Source organism: Heterocephalus glaber, unplaced genomic scaffold (genome assembly GCF_053883595.1).
Source record: "Heterocephalus glaber isolate CG9 unplaced genomic scaffold, H.glaber_assembly_v1.0 deba00000331, whole genome shotgun sequence".
NCBI classification, from domain to species: Eukaryota; Metazoa; Chordata; class Mammalia; order Rodentia; family Bathyergidae; genus Heterocephalus; species Heterocephalus glaber.
In genome coordinates, this window is record NW_028258142.1 from 45,475,822 (window position 1) to 45,488,584 (window position 12,763).

Sequence of the window (12,763 nt, forward strand, 5' to 3'; positions counted from 1 at the left end):
ATCATGAACTACAAAGTGAGACCCTGCCTAGAAAAAAAAAATCCTTAGGTTGAAGTCTTCCTTTATTTAATGGTCTTTATTATTTTGTCTTTGAACTGAAAAATATTTCCAAATGGTGTATCAGATAAAAAGGGGAAAGCAAGAAACATTTTAAAAGTATCCCTTTAAAAATCTTACTAAGTGGGGCCAGAGATTTAGCTCAGTGGCACTTCGCCTGCCTCGAAAGTACAAGATCCTGAGTTCAATTCCCAGTACCACCAAAAAAAAAAATCTTACTAAGATACTCACCTGATTACCTCCCATACCATGACAGTTAAAAATTCCAACTTTTTCATTCTCTTTTCTAGCCATGTTATCTAGACACTGATTTGTTTCCACATTTCGTATCTATGAGACAATGAAAATAACAATAGTTAGGTTAACTAGACAGACACACAGATACATACAACACTAAGAATCAATTTAGGCTTTCTTTGTACTACTTTGAAATTACCTTAAATTCTTTAGGTAAAGGCTATAGATTGGGGGTAAAAATCACTATCTGGCTATGTAAATTCTTTGGCTAGAAAGGTCTTACAAGCTACATATTTTCTTCCCTTAAGGGGGAAATTCTTTAAGTTCTTAGCCTCATTCTTCCACATTATTCCCCTAGAATTTATACATAGTTCAGTTCCCTAAAGATACTAAAAAAAAAAAAAAAAGAAAAAGAAAAAAAAGATACTACTAACAAGGCAAGGGTATGACTTGTGACAGCTACTCTGATGACTTCTCAGGAGACTTAAGGTCTTTGGCATTTTCTAGTCAAAGAACTTGAAAGTTGGCTTATCTAGAAACCCAGACTTGTTGTGGTACAAACTTAACTCTCTCATTTAACATCTGTCAGTGACATAAAAGGAATTCAAATCATCAGAATTAGAACTATCTTAAGCAATTCCCTTTGATATTTTCTCTAAACCACTGCAGTTTAAAAACTTGGTACATTAAATTAATGAATATCTGAAAGCCCTAAACCTATTCCCATGAATAGCACTGTTAGCAAGTAAGCCAGAGGGAGATATATAACAGACTATATTGGTCATGTCATGACAGAAAAATATGTAGTTTTGTGTGATGAATAAAACATAGGTGAAGTTAAAACTACAAATAAGCCATTTGTTTTTATAAATGTCTACATACTATTCCAATATTTTAGTAAGATGTTAAGAAGTCCAGATATACTTGTCTTATTAAGATTAAAGGTAATAGGTGTAAAAAAACTGTCTTAGTCCCAGGCAGCCAGGAATAAGAAACTGAGATTCTTGCATAAAAGGCCCAGGTTTAAATTCAAGAGGCTCAACATCTTTTAGATCAGTAATGGGGGTGGAGGGATAAGATGTAAGTGCTATTTGGAGATTATGTAAGACAGTACATCTAGGTACCTACATCAGAATCCAGCACGTGTAGGCTCAGAGTCACCAATGCTCTGCACTGTCATCTTTTCACTAGTCGGAACTTCCATCTGGCTATTTTACCAAAACCTCAGGCTCATTTTATTCAGAACCAAGTTGTCAACATTTTAAAATGAATACGCCCTTGGGCCGGGGATTTAGCTCAGTGGTGCCACTGCCTGCCTCACAAGTGCAAGGTCCTGAGTTGGATGCCCAGTACCAAATAAATAAATAAATAAATAAATAAATAAATAAATAAATAGAAATGAATACTCCCTCATTCCAACATTTTAGTGTGTCTCCACCTCAAAACAAGAATTACTATTATTCTATTCCTCAAAAAACTTCCCATTCTTCTCATTCCACAATTTATTAGTAATTGCACATGTCAAATTATTCAAGCTGGAAATCCTAGTCTTTTTTTTTGCTCTAGATCCAATATATCATATTGTCCAGAAATTTTTTTACCACATAATTCACATCATCATTTTAACCTATTACTTTAATTTGGGAGCCAACTGCCGCATAGATTATATAAAAGATTTTATAGCTAAATATAAATTTGCATACAGCAAATCTTCCTATACCCCAGTGGGTGATCAATTAATACTTGTGATAATGACTATCTTACATGAAAAAGAATTTAGTTCAAGTTATGATGAGATGTGTCCGTGTCTCAATAGATTTGAGAAAAATGACAAACACACCAATCCTTCATTTTCCTTAAGTTTTTCTTCCTAATACAGTATAGATGTAAAGGTTGCTGGAAAAAGGGGATACTCGCTAAAGGAATGATTAAAGTAGAACCCATGTTATCCCCAGCTTCCTACTCTGCTGAATGAAATGGCTATTTGGTTACATAATTGTCTTTTACCAAAACTCAAAATGAATTTTAAAAATTGCAATTCTCAGCCAGGTATGGTAGTGTATACCTATAATTTTAGTACTCTGGGAGGCTAAGATAGGAGGAGCACAAATTATAGCCTATCCCAGGTGACTTAGTGACTCACCAAGACCCTATCTCAAAAAAATTAAGGGCTGGAGTGTAGCTCAGTGCCAAAGCCTTGGAGTCAATCCCTAGTACCATAAAATAAAACCAAATCAAACCATAAATGAAAACAAAAAAAGCTCACCTCCCCCCAAATTCTTCCAAAATGCAACAGAGCTTTGTATCACTTTGTCAGTATTTTACAATAAACTTTGGTTATTTTGTTTCCATAAGTGATACAGCTAACAAATTACAGCAAATAAATTATACTTACTTTGTACCAGACATTGTTTTATGAGATTTGTACATACAGCTTATACCATCTTTACAACATTCCTCTAATTCTCAGTTGTTTTCTGACATGAGAGATCTGGCCTCTATCTCTATCCCTGGGGTTACTCCTGACCACTAGATGTTGAAAGTGGAGTCTCTCCAAGGACAGGACACTTATGCTTCCTATCAGCTGTTAGAGTGAAGAACAATCAACATGGATCAGCAAGATGTGGCAGTGAGGCCCAAGGGAGATGAGTGGGCAAAGACCCAGCTTTAGGGTCTGGTGGGGCCAAGGCACACTTCCAAAGCACAAGTAAAGCAGAGAAATGCCCTGCAGATTAGACTTCCGGAAGAGGATAGCACTAACATTTTCGTTTTTGAGTGCCATTAACACTGGAGGACAGATGAGCTTGTTTTCCTCAAAAAATACATGGTTTCTTTATAGCCAAAGAAGATGGCTGCTCTCCAAGTGAGTTCCTTGATAAACTGGTTGGCTAGAAGATGTAATTTTGGGGGAATATCCTTTTTCTTCACTCCATAGATGAGGTAGTCCACATGTGTTCCTACAAGTGATATTAGAAATCAGGAAGACTAGGACTTAAGTTTAGGGAACAATTTTGTTCTTTGGGATTCTGGGAGAAAAAGGATCACCTAACAGTTTTTTTTCTGGTGAGAGTTAAATTTGAAGTGTCTCTGGAAAAAGGAAAAATTAGAAGCAAACAAATTTTCCAGGGCTGCTGAATTAGATGTTCAAAATTGTAATTCCACATAGCTCTAAGGCTATGTAAATGGTTACCAGCTTCCTAGGGAGGTGTGGAAAGTAGAAATGGGGGCAACACACACTTATTTCAATGTTTTTTCCATTGGGATGGAAATAGGTACCAAGGTTGGTTACTCAACACCTGACATTTTAAAGTATATTTAAAACAATGCTGTTTGGAAAATACAGAATGACATAAAACATAGGCATATTACTATGAAGAAGAGAAAATATATGCAAGAATGTAAGGCTAGCTAATGTAAGGATGTTCTAGGAAAATGTCTTCTGTGTTGGACTTCTAAAAAAGTGTTAGTTTTCTCACAAGTTAGGGGATATTTTGAAGTTCAATGAAGGAACAGATGGGTTAGCTTCTTTCTGGATTTTCCCAGTCTTATCCCATCTTTTGATGTATATAGTATAGTTAACTTCTCCACAGTATAGAGTTAACTTCTCCATAGTCTTATAATACATTGAATCCCTTCTAGTTTGTTCTCCTGCCTAATCTCATCTTGATGACTATCTCCGAAAGAGGATGTCACCTTGTTTGGTAACATACTCACTATTCATCAGGATGTCTAATGGCAACTGAGATTCTAAATTATTAGCGATCTTTAAACTAAAAGGCTGAGTTGATGTGTGAAAAGAAGGGACCTTTTCCTGGTTGAAGCAGACATTCCTGAGTACCATTATGGTCCGGGTGTTCTCCTTTACCTAGCAAGGAGTTGAATATTGGCAGAATCCCTTGGAAATGTGATATGATACATCTTGTGATAATTGTTTTAGAAGAACTCTAAATTATTTAGGAGTAAGGAAAACTACACAGGGTACATACTTGTTATGATTTTTGGAAACACCAAGTTTGATAACCCAAATATGGACTTCTCAACTTAGGGGCTGGGTAAGAAGAAACTTGCAGAATGGCAGGGTAGCACGGCATGATACAGACAGACACATCTGGTGCTGGCTATCTGTGTTTATGTCTCTAGTATCATACAATAGAACTTTCTGTAAGAATGGAAATGTCTAGATTTGTGCTGTTCGATATGGTAACCACTAGTCACATGTGTTTACTGACCACTTTAAATGTGGCTAGTGTAACTAAGGACCTAAGTTTTAAATTTTATTCAATTGTAATTAAATTTAACAAAGCAAATGGACACTGCACTGGATGTACAGGTCTAGATGCCGATATACAGAAGAGCAGCTCTAAGTGAAATAATACAGAGCTTCGATCAGGGACTGAAACACAGTAGGCATAGAATAAGTATTGGTTCTTTCCAAATCCACAGAGCCAGCAACTCTTCAAACACATTCCTAAAGTACCAATTTAGGTACACATGGCTACCCCTGCTATTTTTCACTTAGGAGCTGAAAATAATTATGAGTGTGCTCATTCTTGGGAAACCAGGCCAAGACATGAGAGTTTTGGTTTCTTGGTTTCTGGTACAGTTTCCTCCAGACTCCTGGTACTCTTAGAGTGGACAACATAAGAGTTGCTAAAGCATGTTTAGAAATCTGGATTCAACTATTCATTCTTGGCCATAAGGGAAACACCAGTCAAATATGAAATATGTTAGTGGTTAAGACTGTAGTCTCTCAAGCCAGACTGCCTGTGTTCAATCCCTCTCTTCCATTTTGTGGTTGTGACCTTAGCTATGTTATTTATGTTATACCTTTTGTTTGTGCCTCATATTACTTACCTGTGAAATGAGGATAACAGCATCTACTCATAGTGTTGAGGTGAGGATAAAAGGAGTTGATATTGGTAAAACATTCAGACTGGTGCTTAACATAAAGAACAGTATATGCTAGCTGGGGATTTAGCTCAGTAGCACCGTTCCTGACTTGCAAGCACAAGGTCCTGAGTTCAATCCCCCGTACTGCAAAAAAAACCCAAAAACCCAAAAACCCCAAAACCAAAAAAACCCAACAACAAACACACACAGGTACACACACACACAGGTACACACACACACAGGTACACACACACACACACACACACACACACACACAGAGTATATACTTAGTAAATGTTAGGATTATTAGATCTTCCTGGAAAAGCAACTGGTCAGCCCATATGACTGGCTAAACTGGTAAAGGTCTGAATTGTCTGCTTTTTGTGGTTTGTTTAGAATATTCAACTACTGGATTAACAACTACTAGATATCACAATGAGACACATTTATTTGGTTTCAAGTCCTATAGGAGCTAAGGAAGTCAGATTTAGTTGAAGTCAGATACTCTAACAACTATTACTCTAATCATAAATTTCCTAAATTCTCTTTCTGCTCTTAGAGTCTATGATTTCAGATTTTCCTGGGCCCTAGCAGTATGACAAAAGATCTCTGAGAAGTCAAATTCCAGTCATTGACAAAGAAAAGCTCACAGAGAGGAAGCTATGATCACAAGCATAACATCCCAAGCTACAGTGCTGGGTGCTTGAAAACCCTGCCCCAGATATCAGATCTTTAACCTAGATGATGTGTCATGGTTTATGAATGGTCCATAAGGCTAATTTAACAAGGCAATGACAAGAAGGGCACAGATGGTAAAATCCGTGACTTACCTAGGAAGCCAGCTGAGAAGAGGTACTTAAGAGGCCAACTTGCCTCAGCCATCAACTACTATAGGTTAGACAAATGACTCTGTAATATGCCTATACTCTGACCCAGCTAACAATGGTCAGGGTACAAAATTGGGTCAGTTCAAAGGAAAAAAACAATCTCTCATTCCCTACTCTAAGGGCCACTTACAGGAGTGACTGCTATAAATCTTTCCATGGGATATCACTCATCCTGGGCCTTTATTGACTGGCATGGGTCTGCAGCAGAGGAAACACTCATTAGGGACATTAGTGAGAATCACCAGCAACTCAAGAAACAACAAACCCCTCACTTGTCTTTAAATTCCTTAAGTTACAAAAAAGTTCAGAGGTAGAGAGTACAAGTGAACAATGCAGTACCCTCAATAATTCCTAAGGACAAATATGGGAGACTACTGCCTACCCAGGCACTGAGGAAAACACAAACAGGCCAAATGGTTTCACTAACTTACCACCATCCAGCTCCCTTTTGTGATCTAGTATATGTGCTGCAGAAACGAGCACTCCCTTCTGTGACCTATTTGCTTTCCCATCCCCTGCATTATGTCTGACATTTATTTTCCTTCTTTCCCCAAACCCCACCACCTATCAATATCCTCTTCTTCACTCTCAGCAGATAATCTTGCACTGGACTGAAGAAGTCAAGTTATTAGAAGAGAATTTCCTCACACTATGATCATAAACACTGGCTTCCACTTCCAAATCTACATCCAACCTGGACTTGTCCCCATCCTATTCCAAGGGATGAACTGTCCTCTTCCCACATCCCCATTTGATATTCTCTATTTGTGCACTGGATTACTATATTCCTTTCACCTCCTACTGTGACCCTTTCTCTGGTCAAAAAAACAAAAACAAAACAAATTTACCATATTAACCACTTTCAAATATACAGCTCAGTAGTGTTCTGTATAATCACGTTGTGAAATAGATCTCCAAAACTTTTGCATCTTGCAAATGTTAAACATTTATACTCACTAAGCAAAATTTCTCTATCTTCCCTCAGCCTCTCGTGGCTACCATTCTATTTTGTTTCTATGAATTTGGCCACTCTAGGTACATGTAAGTGGAATTATATTTTTTTTGTCATCAGCTTATTTCACTTAAGCATAATATCCTCAAGGTTCATTCATGTTCTAGTATATGTGAGGATTTCCTTCCTTTTTAAAGGCTGAATAATATTTCACTGTGTGTAAGTACCATATTCTGTTTATCCATTCATGGATATCTGGGTTGGTTCCATCTCTTAGCAACTGTGAACAGTGCTGCTATGAACATAAATGTGCAAATATCTTGTTGAGACCCTGCTTTCAACTGTTTTGCGGATATAGTACACCTGGAGGTGGGATTGTTTCATCATACCGTAGCTGTATTTTAAATTTATTTTTATGTATTTCATTTTTTTTAAGTGCTGAAGATCAAACCCAGGGCTTTGTGCGTGCTAGGTAAGAACTCTACCACTGAGCCACATTCCTAGCCCTGTATTTTTAACTTTCTGGGGCATCTCCATAATGTCTTCCAGAACAGTTATACCATTTTATAGTGCACAAGTATCCCACCAATAGTGCACAAGTATTCCAATTTTCCCACATCCCTGTCAGCACTTGCTGTTGTCTGTTTTCTTGACAGAAGCCATGCTAATGGGTGTGAAGTTGGTCTTTTCTTCTTTGTGTCTTCATGTTTTCTTTAGGTCACTCACATCAGCATTTTTAATCTTAATAAACAAATTTTAAAAATACCTTCTTCACCCCATGTTCTCCTCCAGCCACCATCCATCTCTCTGCTTTCCTTTATAACAAAATTTCTTGCAAGACTAATACACATTCATGATCTACACATCTCCCACTCTCTCTCACAAAGCCATCAGGGTCCCTAAAAATCTTTACAGAAACTCATCTTGACTCTGAAGCAGAGGCCGCTTAGAACATATCCACGGTTAAATGCAATGCCCAGTTTCTGTATTCATGTTGTTTTCTCTGCAGTATTCAACAGTTTATTACTTTTTCTTTCCTCAAACACATCCTTTCCTCAGTCTTTGGGATGTTTTTCTGGTTGCCCTTCTACTTCACTACTTCTTTTCAACTTTTTTTGTTGATTTCTTCTCATCCCCATGATTTCTAAATTGTGGAGTTCCCAATAGCATGTAGTTTTGTGGGTTTAAAAACCATCTACATGCTGACAATCCTTAAAGTAAGATATCCACTCCCAATATCTTCCCCAAACTATAGATTTTTAATGTCACTACCTATTTACCATCTTTTCCTGGATCTTAAATTTAAAGTGTCCTAAACTGTTCTGCGAAATCCCTTTAGAACCTGTTTTTATTATGTCTTCCCATTTCAGTAATGGCAATTCCACAGCACTAGTGTCTTAGGCTAAAATCTTGAGATAATCCTTGATTACTATACTCCTTTCACCAAAACATCAGTTTTACTCTTGCTCCCACATAGTTCTGCTCCATATAGCAAGCAATCTCATCTTTTTCTAGTAAGTTTGGCCATCTCTCTATGGCTTTCCATCTTACTCAGAATAAAATCTAAAATCTTCACTACGGCCTACAAGCTCTGTATGATTTGACTATCAAGTCATTGACCATATCTTCTTCTACCCTCCTACTTGTTCACTCTATATTGGACAACTAGCTTCCCTGCTGTTTCTGGAACATGCCAAGTATACTTTCATAAATCTTAGGCACCTCTGTGGATATCTTCCCTTGTACTAGAATACACTTTCCTCAAAAATCGATATGGCTTATTTACTTCCTTTGGATCTCTGCTCAAAAATTACCTTATGAGAGGCCAATTACCATACATAAAACAGCACTATGACCCAGGCTCACCTATCATCCTCTATCCCTCTGTTCTTGCCACCTCTGTGATTTTCCATAATTTGTTCCCCCGTAGACTGTAGATTAACAATACAACTTTACTTGTTCTATTCCTAGCACTTAAACAACACCTACCATATAGGTGGTACTCAAACACTCTAGGAACAAATGAAAGAACTGAACAAGTGACAACTTCCTACAGAGTGGGGAGGGTCAGGAAGACTGAATGGTAGCACATGGCCTGGCTGTGGCTCTGTCCACATAGATCATCACTGGCTGCTTGACTTACAAAAGGAAATTTTGTCCTATCACTTTCTATCACAAAAAAGGCTGGAGCCCCCTTCACATTTTTTCTGTAAAAGCCAATTTTATAATTAAAAGCTCATAAAGACTTGCAATGAATTGCAGATGGTCCAGCCTGTTAAGGAAACACATTGCTAGAGTGAAAGAATAGCAGGAAAATGGCAAAATTATACAATATACACATACCTCCACGCATATCAACCCAACAGAAACTGAACTTTGTGGAAGAAAGAGTATTACTTATACTTAAGGAGTAAGATGGAATTTTAATTTTATCAATTGGAGAAAATGCCTCAAATAAAGGCTCTAAGTGATCAAGAAAAACAGAAACAATAGCTGAGGATAAGGAAAGCCCAGTGATTGCTCCTGCTTGCATATCCCAAGGGTCAGCAAATATTTTCTTAAAGGGCCAGACAGTAAATATTTTAGGCTTGTGGGAAATATGTTTTTTGTGACAACTATTCAACTCTACTGATATAGTAGTAACTAATTATAACCATTAATAAGCAGCCTACTTCAGGTTTCAAAAGAAATTTAATTCTAAGAGAAATAATTAAAAGTGATCAACATTCTTTCCAACTTCCCTGCCCAGAGAGATTTAAAATCTCCAAAGGAAAATAAACCTGTGCCCAAATAAGAATTTATTATGAATGGTCTTTCAGATTTCCTTGTCAGTTCTTTACAATTTATCATGACCTTGACATTTTTCAAGTTTTCATTTGGACTAACACTAAAATATTATCTTTACAAGTAAATGGGTTACTTTGTTAAAACAACAAGCCTGCTGAAGACACTGTTATATGGTAACAAGAGTCTTACTTCTTGAACAAAAGCCTAAAGAGTCAGGAATAGAGCATTTCTATTTTAATTAACTCTAGTGCAATAAAAAAAAAAAAAATCAGGCCAGGTGGGCATGGTGGTGCATGCCTATAATTCCAGCACTCAGGAGGGCTGAGGCAGGAGGATTCCTGTGAGTTTGAGCCAGTCTAGGCCTATATAGTGAGTCTGAGGCCAGCCTAAACTATATAGCAAGACCTTGTTTTAAAAAAAAATCAGAAGATTTCAAGTTATGAAGCAGACTCTGTAAACAAGAACTTTCTCACACTTGATGAAGTTATGCAATTTTAATATGAAGGTACTTTGAAGCAAGTACAGTGGAAGTTGGAAATTTGACCCTCCCTTTTTTCAAAATGAGGAAATAAACACAATATGTATGTTTTTACCTCTCCCAATGAGAAATAATGACGTGGAATTTGAGAATCAGGGTAGATATTCTCAAGGTACCAAGAGAAAGGTTTGCATTGTAGTTTGTGTCTCAGACCAAGTCTTGATGATATATCTCCATAATCTACCTTTGTAACACCTGTTGAAAGAAATAAATTAACTCTGAGTTATTAGTATTCTATTAGGAACACACACTGATTTATATGTTGATTTTAACAAAATAGCTGGAAAGAAAAGGTGTTATCATTTGGGTGATATATATACATCACTGTACAATGTATATACAGTACTGTATACCAGTGGTATATTATGAATACACTTCCAAGGCATAAAACAAAGAAAAGACATTAAAATGTCATTTAATACTTCAAAGCAAAATTTATGTGAGAATGAAATATATACTAATACTACTACATGCAATTATGTTTTAAGGCCAAAACAAAAATAAAATCAAGATCTATTTTGTTTAATGTTAAACGGAGCAATTGTTTCCAATCATGTTTCTCTCACACAACTCACTGAATTGTGCACGTTGCCACTAGATAGTTTTGTAGTAACTGGACGATAAGGATAAAACAGTAACAAGGTCAGGCAGATCCACAACTGAAGAAACAACAAACTTAGAGAAGAAGAAAAAAGTTCCTTGAAGCATGCTATAGTGCTCTGTGTTGGTATTTTGACACTTGATGAAACCCTTAAAGATGGTATCTAAGGCCTGCTTATGGAGAATGCATGATCCACTGCTAAAAAAAGTGATTTTTCGGGCCAGGGATTTAGCTCAGTGGTTTCGCTGCCTGCCTTACAAGCGCCAAGGACCTGAGTTCAATCCCTGGTACCAAAAAAGAAAAGTGATTTTTCTATGTAGGATGAAAAAGTCAAGAATCCAGAAAGTCACAAAACCAGGAAAAACAGGTGAAAATTAACAACATAAAACTTACAGAAATAAAATGTCAAATACTGAGGTTAGGTTTAAAAAATAAAAAAGAACATGAGTAACACCTGGGCTAGCAAAACTGAACTGGATTATTTAGCAGTATTGCTCAGAATATATTAGGCATTCTGCTAAGCACTTTCTACACTGAACTTTCATTACTTCTTACAATGACCTTATGAGGCAAGTGTTCACTTCTGATCAAAGCTTTGCTTCTACCCTTCTTGCCTCTCCTCAGAATATATTAGGTTCAGGGACAAGAAAGGTACAGCCTTGTATTTCTAATGCAAAATAAACTAACCAGGTGAAATTATATAGAAGAAATTCTTGAATTCATCCATCCACACTTCTGCAAGTCGTCTGTTATTTTTATTGATGATCTGCCCCGTGCCTCCTGGAAATGTGTAAGGTGTTGCTTTCCGAAACACATGTCCAACATGTGAGCACGTAACAATTTCCAAAGTTCCTCCACACTGCCAGATCTGAAAACAACAGCAGAGAAGACTATACACAACATTACTTTCCAGGTAAAGTTCATCTCATTCTTCCTATGGCACTTTCTTTTCAATTGAATACAATAGGCTTTTATTGGGCTAGGGATTTAGCTCAGTGGTTCTGGTACTTGCCTTGTAAGCGCAAGGACCCGAGTTCGATCCCTGGTACCAAAAAAAAAAAAAGGCTTTTATCTAAACTTAAATGGAAAACCTGTAGTTACTCGCAAAAACTTCCAAAATACCTTCATGCTACCAAATCTGAAACAACAACAAAGAAGACAAAGAAGACTACATTAGATATTGATAGTTTAAAACAAAAACTGTTGCTATCTACCAAGTTCCATAGTGGGAATTTCATAGTATCCAAGGTATACAGTGGGGCTCCTATTTGATCACCTCCACAGGAATAAATGTTGCTCTAATTTTTGCTTTTGATAAACCAAAAGTAGATTGGAATACAGAAAAGATAGGTTAAAGGCTAAATATAGAGAAGATATGAATAACAGCAGTATTTTTCTAAATGCAGGCTATGACTCATAAGAGGATTACAAATTCAAACTGAATTGTGACCAGCTCTTGTTAACAAGAACATCTCATGAAATGTTCAATTTCAGTGTGTGTATGATGTGTTTTGTAATGTGGTTCATGGCTTTAAAAAATATATGACCAAGGAGTATTCAGCTAGATACTTTTCTGTCCCATGTCTCCAAACCTGTGTCACAGCTCATACATTAAACAGAATCTAGAAGTCTAAACCAGATCCATCACGACTTCTTCAGTAAGAGGGATAGCATATTTTGTTGTATTTATTAGAACAAAAACTGAAAAGGGTCAAAAGAAAGATCACCAAGTATGGGCTTACATCCTTAATATAATCTTTCTCCTCCTTTCAAAATATATTCTTCCCCTTAAATTGAAAATCTCATAGCTATCT

The 12,763-nt window shown here is 36.8% G+C and overlaps 1 protein-coding gene across 4 annotated transcripts in view; it reads right to left on the minus strand.

Moving 5' to 3' along the window:
- Positions 1-12,763, minus strand: part of Galnt1 (polypeptide N-acetylgalactosaminyltransferase 1) — a 119,018-nt gene that overhangs the window by 11,651 nt on the left and 94,604 nt on the right. For all 4 annotated transcript variants that reach the window (XM_087193320.1, XM_087193323.1, XM_004855220.4 and 1 more), the window contains 3 exons: positions 11,637-11,817; positions 10,404-10,543; positions 289-387 (listed from right to left, as the gene is read on the minus strand). In XM_087193320.1, the coding sequence (XP_087049446.1) occupies positions 289-387; positions 10,404-10,543; positions 11,637-11,817 (420 nt within the window). The remainder of the gene's footprint in view (positions 1-288; positions 388-10,403; positions 10,544-11,636; positions 11,818-12,763) is intronic.